The sequence below is a fragment of the Zonotrichia albicollis genome, chromosome 12, assembly GCF_047830755.1.
Source record: "Zonotrichia albicollis isolate bZonAlb1 chromosome 12, bZonAlb1.hap1, whole genome shotgun sequence".
NCBI lineage: Eukaryota > Metazoa > Chordata > Aves > Passeriformes > Passerellidae > Zonotrichia > Zonotrichia albicollis.
In genome coordinates, this window is record NC_133830.1 from 12,593,466 (window position 1) to 12,609,431 (window position 15,966).

At 36.2% G+C, this 15,966-nt stretch overlaps 1 protein-coding gene across 14 annotated transcripts in view; it reads left to right on the forward strand.

Annotated features, from left to right (window-relative positions):
- The window catches only part of ERC2 (ELKS/RAB6-interacting/CAST family member 2), a 402,457-nt gene that overhangs the window by 151,280 nt on the left and 235,211 nt on the right, over window positions 1-15,966 (forward strand). For 5 of the 14 annotated variants that reach the window (XM_074549884.1, XM_074549891.1, XM_074549882.1 and 2 more), the window contains 2 exons: window positions 1,005-1,198; window positions 4,937-4,948. In XM_074549884.1, coding sequence (XP_074405985.1) covers window positions 1,005-1,198; window positions 4,937-4,948 — 206 coding nt within the window. Of the gene's footprint in view, window positions 1-124; window positions 155-995; window positions 1,199-4,936; window positions 4,949-15,966 lie in introns of all 14 variants that reach the window. The other 9 variants (XM_026792408.2, XM_074549878.1, XM_074549889.1 and 6 more) reach the window with 4 other exon arrangements.

Here is a 15,966-nt window from a genome sequence, read left to right on the forward strand (position 1 = left end):
GTTGGAGGACCTTCAGTTCTAAGTACCATGAATTTCTGTAAAAATCCTGTATGTTACCTGAATTTTCTATGTTTAATGTGCACTGCCTTAAACTACTTCTTTTTTCCTTGCCTTCTCTTTCAAGATGCCAATTAGGAATAATGGGAAGCAAGGGGTAGGCTAAGCATTGCAGTGCATCGTTGTTTCCATCTGTCTGTGATTATTGCAGCCAACAGTTGAAAGCACTCGGTGCCAGGTCGTGCTCCCATTGAAGTTAATTGGGCTTTTGCCATTAGGTTTGATGGGAGCTGGCCTGGGCTCTGCACTGTTGTTGTTTTCATTGCTCTCTCTCTTGTCTGTGGAACTCCCACCCATCCATGCATGTGTTTGCCAGGTTTGTGCTGTTTTCACCAATGGGCTTGTTCCTCTGGTGTTTCAGGTTAAGTATTAATGGCAAGCTAAAAAGGATTATTGGGTAGGATGTCTGCTGAAATCAGTTTCTTTAGTTTATTGGTTTATCTTTTAAAATCACCGCTGCATTAAAAACAGTTTCTTTCCTTTAAATTCTTTGTATCAAACTGCATTTGAGGCATCTGGTGATACAGATGTATACAATATGTATATATATGTATCTGTGTTTGTATATTTATACATGGACAAAATGTCTGTGTTTCTGTATAGGGAAAGAGGATATAATTTGTTAAGAAATTGCCTATATAGTCAAAACTCACCAAACTTAATGTGAATTTAATGAATTACAAGGTGAGTCTTTATTAAATTTGAAAAAGCACCTTTAAAGTGGGGTCACTTTAATATGTAAAACCCCCCTTAATAAATCCCCTCCCCTTTCAGGACAATAGAATTTGACTATGTAGAAATTTTCTTTTTATTTTAATAATGCATCAGACAGGAATACCCATAATCCTTTTTAATGTAAACTTGAACTCCGAGACTGAAGAAGTAAAGCTTTTAAAGCTATTTAAGTTATTGTCACCCTTATCTTTTTTGAAATATTGATTCTGAAGGCTCATGAAGCTGAAGAGGAGGCACGGATGAATCCAGAATTTGCAGACAGAATGAAACAGCTTGACAAGGAGGCCTCGTACTATAGAGAAGAATGTGGCAAAGCTCAGGCTGAGGTTGACAGACTTCTAGAAATACTCAAGGAAGTAGAGAATGAGAAGAATGACAAAGATAAGAAAATTGCTGAGTTAGAAAGGTAATTTTTGTATTGTCTTACATTGAGTAACATTTTTGCTTACTTGATCATTTCAGAAGCAGAGGTTACAAGCAGAGTAAGGTTTTTTAGAGTATATTAGTTATGCTGTGTAAAAGAACAAAAAAGGGCTACTTGAGAACTATATCTCCTGTTGGCTGACTTTGGAAAAAAATAAGGTTTACATTTTTAATACTTTTCATAAAACAAGCATGTTTAGGAAAGGTCACATGCAATTTACAGGCACAACAACCCCCCAGAAAACAATGTTGGGGAACAAGCCTGTCTTTTTAGTAACTGGTGAATCACCTGCCCCCACGTTTCTTCAAGTGTGAACATCATCAGTCATTCTCAGAGATCCTGAAAAGTATTGGTAAGTATTTCTAACCCATCTCATGAATATTTAATAATAGCTCTATTTCTTGGTGTTCCCATAGTCTTTGTTTGCTTCAAAAGAATATTTTCTGATGTTTATGAGATAGTGATTGTCTTGTGTCTGGAAAGGTTGTTGAGGCTTTCCATAATGGAGAGAGGAGGGTTTTGGGATTTGTCTTATACCCTTTGTAATTAAATAGATCTTGGAACCTTCTTACACAAGGAACTAAGTGGTCCAGAGATACTGGTACAGCAATGTCAGCATACAATGTTCCTATTGTCTGAGAATTCTGTAATGGGTGAGAGTTTTCTATTTTTGTATTTGTTTTCTTTTCAAATTTGTTATACTCTTAGCAGTGAAGTTTAGGAGCACCAATTTCTAGTCTGTTATTGCTGATGAGGGTGTTGACCCTGAAATAACTTCTCAGAAAATAATGTGGTACTTCTGAGTGAACACAGACTTTACTTAGAATGTGATGGAGTGGTTAAACTTTGCTATGGACTTCTAGCATATATTTGACATTTCCTCAAACTTCATATGCAAGGGCATCTCTGGGGTCCTGTAGGAAAACGAATGTGACATTAAAAAGCATTTATTAATTCACAGCTTGTTGGGATCCGCGTTCACTGCTGTGCCAACATCTTTACACTGCAAGATAATTGCAACAAGATAAATTGTCAAAATATATCAACATAGATTTCTAAGGAAGTGATGATATAGACTATTGCAAGCTGTGGTATCCTCACAATATTTGTTATATTCATAGGAATTCTTCAACATAATGAAGTGTGCTTGTATAAATAAGTTTGAAAGGTAAAAATGGTTGTAATAAAGTTATCATTTAGAAATTCAAACAAAAATTAAAACAAGGAGAAGAATATTAACGTTCTACTAGTCAGAAAGTGTTGACACACGAAGTGTCAAATACTCAGGGGTAGAAATATCTGCTTTGAGGTATGGGCAGTTACATTTACAAGTGTGTGCTACTTGGCAGATGAACATTTTTAATAGTTATGAAGAAATTTTCATGTGAATGGTAATTCTTTTGATTTTAATGTGATTTTTCTTGGCTCAGAAACTATCACACTCCTGAGCGTCATCACTTCAGATTAATAATATTGCTCATATAAAATCATGTTGGTCTGTTTCTTTAATTACTCTCCCTATATTAACTTTTTTTTACAGTTTCTTATTACTACACAGGAGAAGCTACTCCTTCTTCTATACTTAAGCTATTTTAAAATTGTAATAAAAGTTATCACAATTTATCTGTTTATAATTAAAAAAAGTTTAAAATCAAATGCAAGATATTACATTTAATGTATAACGTGCTTTTGTTAAATTTAGCTTGCTGTTTTTCTTTGTTTTTCTTGATGAAGGAAATGTGGTTCAGGGTTTTTTGTTTTTTATTTTTGTGGGATTTTTTTAATAATATAAATGAAACTGGATAAGGTAATGATCAGCTCAAGTTTTAATGCCAAGAGCCTCACCAAGGAGAGGGAGCTGCAGCTGAAACAGAACTGTCAGGATTGAAGGAGTGTATTGTTTAAAGCTTTTATTAATGGTGTTAGAATGAGAAGTATGTTTGTGAAATATGGTAGAGAGTTTGAATCACAAAATGAAGTGAAATACAGTGGCATAAAATGCATGTTTGTGAAGTTAGGTTGCCTGATATAAACTAAGGATAATCCTTGATACAGTTCAGGAAGAGAAAGATTGGGTTAATTTGCTTATGGCTGTGTCATTATGAGCCATCTAAATAATGAAGCAGAGATCTAAATAATGAGGAGTGAATCCTCATATGTCAGAATAAATATCTGCAGTAAGGATAGGAAGGTATTAATGTCATCAGGTGCTGGCAGGACTCTGTGCAGAGCTCTGCTGTGTACTTATCATCAGTCATTTGCCTGGAAGTTGAATTAAAGCTGGCAGCAGGTGCAGTGAGGGCTGGTAGAAGGAATGAAGTGCTCATGACACAGGAGGAGTCTAAGCAACAGTGCTTTGTTTCTCTGGCAAAACAGAGCTCTGTAGGGACGCCTGTTCTGTGTAAACGTGGGAAGGGATAAGCACTGCAGGGAAAGAAGAGTGATTTCAGTAAAAAAGCACTGGCATATAATAAAATATAAATTATGCCTTGGTAAATTTAGACTGAAAAGAGTGAGCAAGTGATGCCGGCATGGTGAAGATTGCAAAACCTTGGATCCATGTTTCTCCAGTGGCGTGTGAGGTACTTGGTCAGTTGCTTGGCGAAGTGCAGCTTCTCAGCAAAGATTGCAACAATATAAAAGTCCTTTTAAAAATATTAAACTATGAGACAAACCTGTTTGTTCTTAAACAAGAAGTTTTTTGTTTCTGTTATCCACTTCTCATATGCAGTGGATGTATAACACTATAGCTGTGTATTCAAGCTCTTGCGGTATTCAGACTACAATTAATTAATTCTGAATTAATTTGGATTTGAATTCTCATGAAGGTAAGTCTACACAGCAGTGACAAGTCATTGCACAAGAGACAAAGCATCAGTATGTGGAATAATTGCATTTTGAAAAACATATGTTTATGGTTGTTGAGTATGCTCCTTTTCTTAAAAGCACAAAATGCTGTGTGTCAGGGACAGATTTAAGGACTAGTCTAGCTGTGTGGGGATTATTTTAGACTTAGTTTTAGAAAAAGTTGTGTTAAGTATTTTTTTAACAAATAAAGTTGTCAAAAATCAGAGTATTTTCAGAGCTGAAGTATTAATTCTCTTCATACTGAATTAAAAATTTGCTATCAGCATTGGAAAAGGCTGCATTTCCAGGGTTGGGGTGCGGTGTCAAATCTTCATCTTTGATTATTAGCTACAGTGCTTTGTGAACTTCTAATTATCTTTGAAGAAGTTGCCAAATTGTTCAGCTGCTTTGACTGCAATTGGAAGAGCTGAGGAATGAGGGTCACCAGTCTATGACAGTTGACATGAAAGACTTTGTGGAATATGACAAGATGTTTGTGCAGCAGAAAGTGCTACCAGTATTCATCCAATTTATTTGTTCTGTTTGGTGTGTTTATGAATTTGGAATCTGGATGGTTATAAATATGGATGTCTTTCTGCTGTCCACTAATAACAAGATACCCTTTTGATTTAAAGTTTGTTTTCTTCAGTGCACAGGAAGGATGTAGCTCTGCAGAAATTTCATTTTAGTTCCTGCTTTTCCTTCCCCTCTCTTTCCTTTTCTTTTTGTTTTTTCTTTTTAATAATCTGCTAATATAACATCTGCTTGTTATATTTTTGAAGAACTAATGTGTTCCTCCCTTTATTCTCTTTTGCTGTCTTCCTCCCTATCTGTTTTTCTCCAAACTGCTGCTTTCATCCCTACTCCAACCAGCTTGACTTCCAGGTCAGTATTTTCTGCTCTCCTACTTAATCCTCCTTCCACAATGAAGGTTTTCATTGATGCTTCATTTATTTGGTTGATTTGATCCCACATTATTAACTTCTGTTTGTATTTTGTTGTTTTTATTCTGCTTGTCCCTATTGTGAAGTTTTTGGTCATTTCATTTCTAGACCAGAAACTTTCCAGTAAATGAATCTTTTTCTTGAATGCCTGCAAGAAAAAATGGTTATTAGCAACATATTCAATTCATATGTTGTTTTTTGTGAAATTTTTTCTTCTTTTGGTTTTGCTTTTGTTATCTTTTTTTAGGAAGTTTAACACTGGGAATAATTTTTGGTAGACAGCCCAACCCAGCAGGTAATGAATGAACAGTGGCAATTGTATACAGAGAGATTTATACTGAACATCAGAGACTTATTCTTAATACTTTGCATTGCCCCTTTTACTGCCTACAGAGTATGAGGAGTTGCAGTGGTTCAGAACCTTGTAGCTGGTTTTGCTGGCCAGGTTCTGGACCAGCACATAACTGTACAGGAGTTGTCTGTATGTGTTTTTAGGCTGTGTTTGGATGTAACCTCATCTAGTCAGGTCTGTGTTTCGAATTCTTCCAGGCTGTAGATTAGTTTAGCTGCCATTTGTCTCTGCACACTGCTTCTGAGTAAACTTCTCAAGTATTACTTGCCTTGTGGTACTTGTTGGAACCAAAAATGGATCTGGTTGACTTTTTTTTCTCTTAGTAGGCCCTGGTGTTAATTTTCTTTCTCATGCTTATGGGTGGTTGTAAATTGTAAGTTAGCAAAGTCTTAAAACATCTTTTTGATGTTTTCTCTTGGGAGAGTCAAGACCAAGGACAATTCACAGTTCAGACATGTCGGAGAAGTCTCTGACAGGAATGTCTTCAAATTGCACAACTAAAGATGGCTCATTGCAAAAAGATGACAAGACTTTTTTTCCTTCTGATGATCTTTAGTGCATGTCACAGTCACAAGTTACTTTCCAGATGAAGAGTTTTGTTTCTGAAATTTGGGGCTCATTGATTGCTGTAAAGAATTGGATGAATGCTAAATTTACTGTCTATCAACTTCAAGTATATTTTTATGTGCTTGAGGGGATAATTGTTGCACCCAGATTGTGAAAATACTTCAACAATTAAGTTTCAGAACTTTTCTTTCTTCCAGAAGTTAAATTAATGCATTTATTATGGAGTTGGCCATGATGAAATTTTCTGAATGTGACCACTTTGCTTTTCTATCAGAGCATATTCAACATTGATTGAAAATCTCTCTAGCTCAAGAGAGTCTAAAGAAAGGTATTATGCTATGTGGTTGTCATTATGGTTGATTTCACTGGAATTCAATGATCGGTATGCAGAAACATTTGTTCAGCAGTTGGAGGTGCAATTTCTGTTATGTTTTATTGACCTAAAAAGCCAACTGACCTTGTTGAAGCAAACTGTCTGCATAACCCTGCCAACTTCCATCCCTGGAGTCCCAGATAAGTTGTAGAGTATGATTAGAATTTATTGTGGGTATTCAGTGAAGTGTTAAGTTTTCTCAGCTTGAATCTTCATTAAGGTCAAAACTTAATTTAAGAAACAGATCTATTAATTTCCATAATTTCTGCTGATCCGTATGTTCTTAGCTGTCATCTTAGTCATCCATACTCCTAGGAGATTTTTATGGTTAGGAAAATGCTGCATTGGTTTTAAAACGTGGTAGGCTATTAATACTCATGAAAAAACAAGAATATCAAATATATTGGCATAATGCCCTCGTGTGCACCTGCCTGTACAAGATGAAAATATCCTGAGTACAACCATCAGTACAGTGACATCCCCACACCTTTTGGTTACAGCAGGTTAGATACTCCCCAAACTTTTCTTCCTGCAGATAAGCAAGAGATGGATATTTTTTCCATGTGAATTGTATTGACCAGTGCTAGAAAGTTTCCCACCAGCTCTCATGTTGGACTTCCTAATTGTTTCCATGGGAGGCCAGAGCTCAGTGAGATGTGCAAGGGGAGGTTCAATGAAGTTTTAAATTTAACCTGCAAGCCGTCCACAGTTTTGTCAAATGTCAGTTTGATGGTTCCAAGGGCAGAGTGATATGTTGTTCAGAGATAATGTCCCTGGAGAAATGGAGATAGTGTTCTACTGAAAACTGAGAGAATCTGTGATGTACATTACTCTTTTGAGAGACTGGTTATTCTGAGTGAGAAACAGAGTTGTCACGTTGGATAACAGACAGATTGCTGACATGTCATTCTCTTTTAGTCTGTTTGCTACATATGCAGAACCAATGTTTAGCATTTAAACATTTTGAAAGAGATGACATTTTGAGATGAGACTATATAGATTGAGCTGATTTTATGTGTGGTTTTAAACTTTTGTAAATTTCATTTTTTAAGAAATAGTAAAGTAGAAAGTTTATTTCTCTGGTATTTTAATTTAAGGGAAGAAAGGGAAATATTTTATTAGAAAATTAGCTGAAATCATAAAGATGAACAGTAAAGATACAAACAGGGCCCTGGGACAAGATGATGCACTGCTGTTCAATTTTATCCCACTCACTACTGAACTTGTCAACCTTGTTCTGGACTCTTCCTTTCAGTTTGCTGAAAGCCATGCAAAGGTTAAAATAGAAAGGAATTATTTAAATAAGCAAGGATATTTTAAAATTTGATTTGCTTTTTTTGAGATTTGATTTGGAGGGTAAATACTCCACAGAGTGAATGGTTATGCAGAATGAAGTGGATATGAGGAGATAAGAGCTCTACCTTTCTGAAGGAAAAATATCAACTTTGGATTTGGTTGGATGTGACACCACAACTCTGTGTTGGGAAAGAGACAACAAAAGGAGCTGTTACTCTTCCCTTTCATGATTCCTGATTGAGGACATCAGTATTTCTTAAGCTTCTCCAGACGTGCTGCCTCCATTAGTTTTCCTCAGAGGCAGGATCTAGAGGGCAGATGTCTCTAAATCTGCCCCAGAGCACTCCCTGGTGCTATTGGTGACTGCTGGGCTCAATGCTGTCAGGATTCCCTGTGCACGGTGGAAGGGTGTGTGGTGAAGAATCTTGGTGAGATAGCACAGCTTGCCCTTAAAAAGCTGTTACTGAAAAGAGACAGGGGTACTAAATTTAGGAATTGGGCTGTTGGTGGAACCACTCCTTCCACTCACATTGTTTGCTTTCCCAGTGCAGGAGCAACATGCCTGAGCAATGTGATGGTGCTCTGATCTGAATTTATAATAAGGGGAAATTTGTATGTCTAAACAAGAATCATACCTGATTTATTTGGAGGTCTGAAGAAGTTATACAAAAGCATGGAAAGCTTGATTTATGCATTGGATGATAATGGCTGGATTGATCCTGAGAACTTCTAGGGTGAGCCAGGAGTTGCAGTCAAAAGATTTGATCCAGAAGGAAATTGCAGTGAAACTTGGAGTGCTGCAGGGGAGGTGTGATCCTGATTGCTGTCAGGCTGGGCTGGACATGCTGTGGAGCAGTTGGATGCAGAGAAAAACTGGAAAGAGTCAGGAGCTGCTTTTTCTGGGGTTTTTTGTTTGTTTGTGTGGAGATGCTTTGTTAGTTTGGTAATTTGAAGAAAAAAGCTTTTCTGGACTACAGCTGGGAAGGACCTGATGGACCAGTAGCAGGGCTGCAACTTCTTGGTTGCAAATTTCAGGCAACAAATTAATTCCAGTAACTGGTTGCAGTTACTGCTAATGGTCTCAACTAATAAAATAGCTGAGCAAGCAATTGCCATATTAAATCAGATCAAATATCCTTCTCATCTAGCGTGCTGTCATCAACAGTGCTTTTTGGTTTTTTTAAAAGAAGAACATCAGAAGAAAGTGCACGACAATCCTGGGTGTAGGAGAGAGATGTGTGACAGATGAGTCTTCTGGTACGAATTTCACACATGTTCATGTAAAGTGTCATCCAGCAGGAATGTGCTGAGGAAGACAGCAGTGCTGGGTCGGAGTTTCCGTGGTTGCAGTGCAGATCTGCCTTGAAACAGAGTGACATGAACCATAGTTTGGAACAGGATTTTAGTACGTCTCTTTCATTCATGCGTTATCCTCACGTGGATATTTCCAGCATCTCTCCAGGGCTTCGGAGGGAACCGTGTCAGACTAAACACTTCTTAAATAAAGATTTTGGAAAACTTCCCAGAGTGTGTGTTAGGTAAACCCTTCCTCCCACATTTTTGCCTGTGAGGTGAGAAATGTTTCAGTGACTTCTGTGACGCTCGCTTGATTTCTCCCAGGCAGAGTTCTCAGTTGTCCCAGGACAATGATGGTTTGTGGTGCATTTGGGGGCAAAACAATTGCCTTGCTGAAAAATGGTCATAATATGAGTAAGAAGAAACCTGAAGCCAGCCTTCAGGCAATTGAAATGATGAGATTTAAAAGTGGGGGGAGTGTAAGGGGATGGGAAGAAGGTTTTTTTTTTTTTTTTGAGCCCTACAGGCTACAAGCCTGCTCCTTTGGGTGGAACTGAAACAGCTATGTAACCTGTCAGTAACAGGAGCTGGGAATGTAATGAAAACATTTAATATACTAAAATTCATTTAGCTGCTGATTCTGGTCATGATGCATTCAACTGGACAATTAGGGATATAGGAATGAATTTTTTTTTAGATATTTTAAAATTATTTTAATATTACTTGGTTTAGATCTTTTTTTATCCCATGTTTATGTTGGTCATTTTGTCTCCAGTTCTTTCTATCAAAGAGTTGTGGAGAGAACACAGAGGGGTGCCTGCCAGTTCTGATGGGCAGATGAACTGTGATGAAGGTTTGCCATAGTTCCAGCATCAGGTGAATGGCAGAAAGAGGAGCAAGCATCCTTCTGCAGGCAGAGATAATACCAATTTATTGTGACAGTATTTTCTCAGGCATGTGGAAAATAGTGGAAAACCTCTATACCTAATCTTTATACCAGTTTGGCCAAGGTTAACCGGAGAGAATTACCTGCCTCCAAATTCTTGTGCCCAAAAGGCATCAAAATTTTACTCAGTTTTCATAATCTTCTTTTCTGTGTGAAGGTCTTAGTGTCCCTTTAGCCTTCCTGGCAGCAGGGGAGATCCAGGCACAGGCTGATAACATTTTCCTGTCTCTCCAGGGGGCATCCACTCGAGCTTGCTTTCTCATCCCAAATGATAATAGATCTGCTAAGGAAGCTGAACTACTTCCCTTTATGTCACTGTAAAATAGAGATTTTTTTCTAGTTACAGGATTAAATAGCACAGTTGTAAAAAAAAAATTTTGTGAGGTTATAGATTATGTTGTCACACAGGTTAGGAGTTTAAGCAATTGTAAAGGGCGTTGAAGTCTTGCTCCTGCTCCTTTGTGGGAAAGAGAGAGGGGAAAATGTAGTTCTTTTAAAGAGAAAAGGAAGAGAGGGAATAAAGTCTGCTAGATTTTCTGCTTTGGAGTTATGAGGGCAAGAAGGGCGATGCTGAGATAGGATATACAGGATTTTTTTTCCTATAGGATGGCAATAGGTTAGTCAGATATGCAAAGAAGGGAATTCCTTGACATTTGGGATGAAGTATTCCTCCAAAGTGATGTGGCCAACAGCAGACGTGTAAAAAAATCTTAATTTTGCTTGTTTTCTTTTGAGTATGTTTAACAAAACCAAGGAATACTTATTTATTTAATTATTATTTCTCCCTTAAAAAGTTTTCATTAAAAACACCTTACTCCCCTGTGCCTATGTAGTGATCTGTATTAATCTTTCAGCTTTTTAAAGGAATATTTTAGGACTATTTCTGATTTTAATGTTTAAATTGAATAGACTAATTGATTTCTTAATGATTGGGATAGTTGCTTTTGTTTATTCATTTAAGGCATTTTATTTGCTATCAGTGTGATAATTGTATTAGCTAACAAAAGAAAAATAAAAGCTAAGAATCAGGAGATTTTAAAAGATGTCTTGGACACTAATAATTTAGGTTATATGATTTTGATTAAAAAATGTGGGAATTTTAAATGCAAATGAAAGCACAGAAAGTCACTGCTTATTTTTTTTATTAACATATTATACAATTTAGAGTGACTATGTCTAGCTTATAAAATCAATTCAGCAGTCAAGCATGAGGGCTTTCTTTTAGAAAGAACTGCTGTTGTTTCAGATCTATTTTCTTTGTTATATCAAAAATTCACCCTGTCACAGGTAGAGGTTTTTTCATCCTGGTAATATCTATTTTCTACAGCAAAATCCATCTCTGGGCAGTAAGTGAATAAACAGTGTCCTTGTTTGTGTCAGGAATGTGTCTGTCAGTGCCCCTCTTAACTCCTCTGGTGATTTTGGTCACTCAAAGTCCCACCCAGCTTTGTATTTCAGGTTTAGAGATAGGTGGTAGCAAATGCATTTGTATTCCATGGAAATGCTAGAAACAAAACTTAAGTTGCTTATATCTTAGTAAAATTCTAGCTTTTGGATTTGAGTGAAATGAGATCTGAATTTTGAAGCTTTACCCTTATGCTGGTTTAGTCATGACTCAGTGAAGCACCTGCCTAGACTCTCATTCTTAAGACAATGAGAACTGAGCTGCCAGGAATATTTCTACTGAGTCTTACTGAAGTAATGTAATTTGGAGTGGACATTCACATGGTTGGGATTTACAGGATCAGGTCTTCTGCATGACTAGCTGCTGAGACCCAGAGTGCCCAGTAACATGTTGAGTTTTGTTTCATTGATCACATACATGAATTCTTTGTAAAAGTGTGGATTATTTATAAAGGAGAAAGAGATAATATTTCAGGCAATAATGATGCTAATATTCTACCCAGTGCCTGTCTAGAACATTGGGGATGTTTGTTGAATTAAAATAAATGTACTCTATTGAATTTTAAAACACATTTTTGACACTTTCTTACTTTATTTAGATTAATTCTTTTGAATAAATTGTATTTCATAAAATAGATCTGCTTGGTTTGGAATTGATTTTTTTTTTGCTTGTTTCCCTGAAAACATTCATTGCACTCTGATTTTTTAATCTTTTATTTGCTGAGGAGCACAGCTTCCTAACACACTGGAGAATTTTTTGATTGACTTGCAGACAGCTGGTCCCATTGCAGTGCTGTTTAAAGTGATTAAAATTATTGCAGAGACATATTCCTTTAGAAAATGTTACAGATTTTGCTCTTGGGAGTATTTTGCATGTCTGCATTTTTTGGATGCTTTGAGGGAAAAAAAACCTTTATGAAATAGAGTAAAGGCTATACTAACATGTAACACTTATTTTTGGCTGACATTACCAGCTTTGTGGCCAAGGTACCCAGGTGGCTAATTAAAGCAGGGAATTTAATGAAATAGTGTGATTTTCTATAGCTATCAGAGATGAAAGCATTGGAGGTTAGACAACACACACTACTGTAAAATGAAATCTGAATGCTACTCACGTATATGCAGGAGCTTAGTGTTTAATATTTGTCTTAAAAAGTTGAACTGAAGGAATTAAATGTGCTGTAGTTAGACTGTGAGATCAATTTGTGTGCTGCTCCAGAAGAAGAAAAAGCCCCAAGCATGGCTGAAGTGTAGTCATTACAGTTCTATTCATACCAGCAGGAGCTCAGTGGTGCTGCTGTTTTGCTGTTTCACTTCCTGCTGGCCCAGGGTCTGTGTCTCCATGGCACTGATGTCTGTTTGCTACAGAGACATTTCAGTTAAAAGATTAAATAGAATGAAAAGTGCATTTGAGGTAAGGGCATCTTGCTGTTTGCTCAGGAGGATTGATGGGCTCTGAGTCCCTTGGACTGGCTGCCATAAGAGATAAAGCTGAAGGGCTCTTGGAGGATGTTTTGTCTCCTCCTGTCGTGCTTGGATGTGTGATGCACTGAGTGTATCTAAATATTTAGTGGTCATAGAGGATGGTTCTTCAGCAGCAGAGAAGTCAGAGCTGCTGCAGTCTGCTGACTCCAGCGCTGGTATTCTGAGACCTCTTTCCTCAAAAAATTATTGGATGCTGAGAAAAACAGAGGTGTTGGCATTGCTGTCATTTAGACACCTGATTTTAAATCTAGTGCCCAGTTGAGGTGCAAATTGATTACTGTGGAGCATTTTGTGTATTCAGAAAGATTATAAAAATTATCCCAAGTTAGAAAGATTCAAGAAGAGGATGATTTTTAATGGAATTTCATATCTAAGGGGTATGAATATTCAGTTAAGAGCAATGTTTATCTAGGTAATCTAGATTTGCAATGTTAATCAATGGCAATCTAATGTTAATCTAGGTAATCTAATTCAGTTAAACTAGGTATAACAAATTAATAAACTTAATGAGTAGTAAGGTAGCTTCTAAAAGATTTGTATTACTTTATATTATCTTTTTCTCTTCTTTAGGAGTGAGACAATGTCTAATGTACTAAAAAAATAAGATTTTATTTAGAATTTTTTCTTTTTCATGATGGTGTTCATCTCTACTTTATTAACTGCCAGTATTATGGATATCTTGTATTTATGTGGCATGGGGTGTTTGCTGGATACTGCATATCCTCATATCTCTGATGCTGAATTATCAAAAGAGTCAGAAGATGCCTAGGATATCATCCCTTAATTTATAATTCTGGAACAGAACAGAATTTCCTTTTTTAATTTTTTTTTCAAATTATTTTACACTATTTAAAGTATGTTTATATTCTAGCTCTGTTTTCAAGACAGTTTAGTTTCACTCTGAATTATTTTCTGTTCCTAAGCTGCTAGATATTCTATAACAGTTGCTGACTGGCTTTAACCATAGGAACACAAACAAATGTAAATTTGTTATCTGAAAAACTGTCATCAATCCTGCTTTTTAATGTTTGGCCAAGATTAAGCATCTGTGCAGAGAGTTAGTCATCTCTGCTGCTTTTTAAGTCTGCTTTGTTTCTTAAATGTTTATGAGCTCAGAACATCATTTCTTTAAGCCAGGTGTAGTGTTGGCACTATTTCAGTGTGCTGTGGGCTCGAGTGCTTCAGAACTGGTTTGTAGCCTGGCTTTCCAGTTCTGTGAAGTTTGTAAAATCACAAGTGCAGCAGAGTGGTGGGTTTTAACTAGCTTGGGATGACTGGGATGTCTGGCTCAGAGGTTAAAGAATTAACCTAAAAGAGAATAGATAAATAATAATAATAAAACAATAGAATTAACACTAAAAGAGAATAGATGCCCAAATTCAAAATGAAGTATAACAATCAGAGAACTGTGCATTTCATCTTCCTTCACTGAGGCAATTGCACTATCAGAAAATGCTACATAAGCAGAAATTTATTAACTTGTGATGGTAGGAGGAATTCTACTGAGCAGACCCATGAAATGCACACTTCAGATTTATAAGATGTGTCTTAAGCAGTAGTCATTATTTTATTTTGTCTAATGAATTTTGTGGTCTTAGAGCTTTAAATTCAAGCAGTGTAGCAGAACAAATGAAATTAATTCCACATGATCTAGAGAAATGGAGACATAACTGTGCATATCAGCATTGTTACTAGTAAGCTATGTGAATATTTTATCATATGTCCTCTATGTTCATGACATATATTTTATGCTGATTGGGTATGGTTCCCAAATATTTTTCTATTTCTCATGCATACTTTTCACTTATCCTAATCTCCTACTTTATTCAAAAGCATTTTAGAAACAATAGAGCCACATGGAAACATATCAGAGCAAGCAACTCAAAAATTCTACTGAACCAAGGATTGTATTTGATATTTGCTATTAAAAAAAAAAAAAAGCTGGTGGGAAATATGTTTTTGTACTTATTTGCTGCATTGAACTCCCCCAGTACTTTTAATGCAGGCCTGAAGAAAACTCCTCAGTTGGGCTTTTTAACAGTAGCATTTTCTGTTCATTTCCATAGGTGTGTAGCCAGTTGTGGCAAAAAGACAGTCTATGACAGAGCTTGCTTTTATTTCCCTCTCTTCAAGACTTTGCCTATCACAGGCACCAGATGTTTTTCCTTTGCAGCTTTACCATGTTCTGCTTTTCAGTGGGGTATTAGAGAAGCTGAAATGGGAAGTTGTGTGAGGCATGGGTGATGAAAGAAGCAGCTAGCCTTGGCATAATATTGAACTTCTTATAGAGATTAAATGCAAATGAAGTTATCATTTACTCAACATGAGATTGGCAACCGATTTATGTTTTAACAGCACAAAGCCATATTGCACCACCAAAATTTCTGCCAAATGCATTTATATATAAAGTTGTGGAAGTGTGTTTTTTCCAATATTCATTTTGGTTTTATGCTGAGCAAGTCTGTGCTTACAATTATGAGACAGAATCATGACAAGGAACTGATTTTCACTTAGACCTGCAAGCAAATTATCTGTTTTTGAAGTAGTTGTCCATGCTTTTTTTCCTGGGCAAGTTTATGGTACTTTTTTTAGTTATAATTGATTGGATTTTCTCTAATGTGCTGTACTTATAAACTTTTATATGAAGTGTCTTTAAGAATTTTTAGTACCATGACATATTTATTGATTGCAAATTAATTGTTAATTTTTGATCATTAATAAATAGTGAAAAAAACACTGGAAGGACAAAGAAACCAGTGATAGAAGAAAATATTGAATGACCCAGTTTCTATAGCATAACAAAATCCATGCAAGAAATGTATTCTATAACTTTTTTCACTGCTTCTGATGTGGAAGCAAAGGAGGGATTTTCAGTGATCCTTTTGGGCACTGAATAATATTCTCTTCATTTGCCACAATAGGATTAGTGAGTAGATCTCATTAGGAATTTGCACGTGACTTTTATTTTTTATAGATAAAAGGGAGCAAATTCCTTCATTTTAAGAAAGTCTGGAAAAAATATTTAGGAATTCAAGGAGGTAGGAAGTATTACTGCAAGGATGTGTTTTCATTACCTGACAGACAAAATTAGTTTGCCTTCTTTCTTAAAAAAGTGTATGTTGAGTCTCAGAAATTCTTCTGGTGACTTAATAAAATCTACAATAAAAGATAATTAAAATTGAAACAATTAATTCTTTCTTATTAATACAGTCTTAACAAAAGAGAACATGTAAGGGTGGC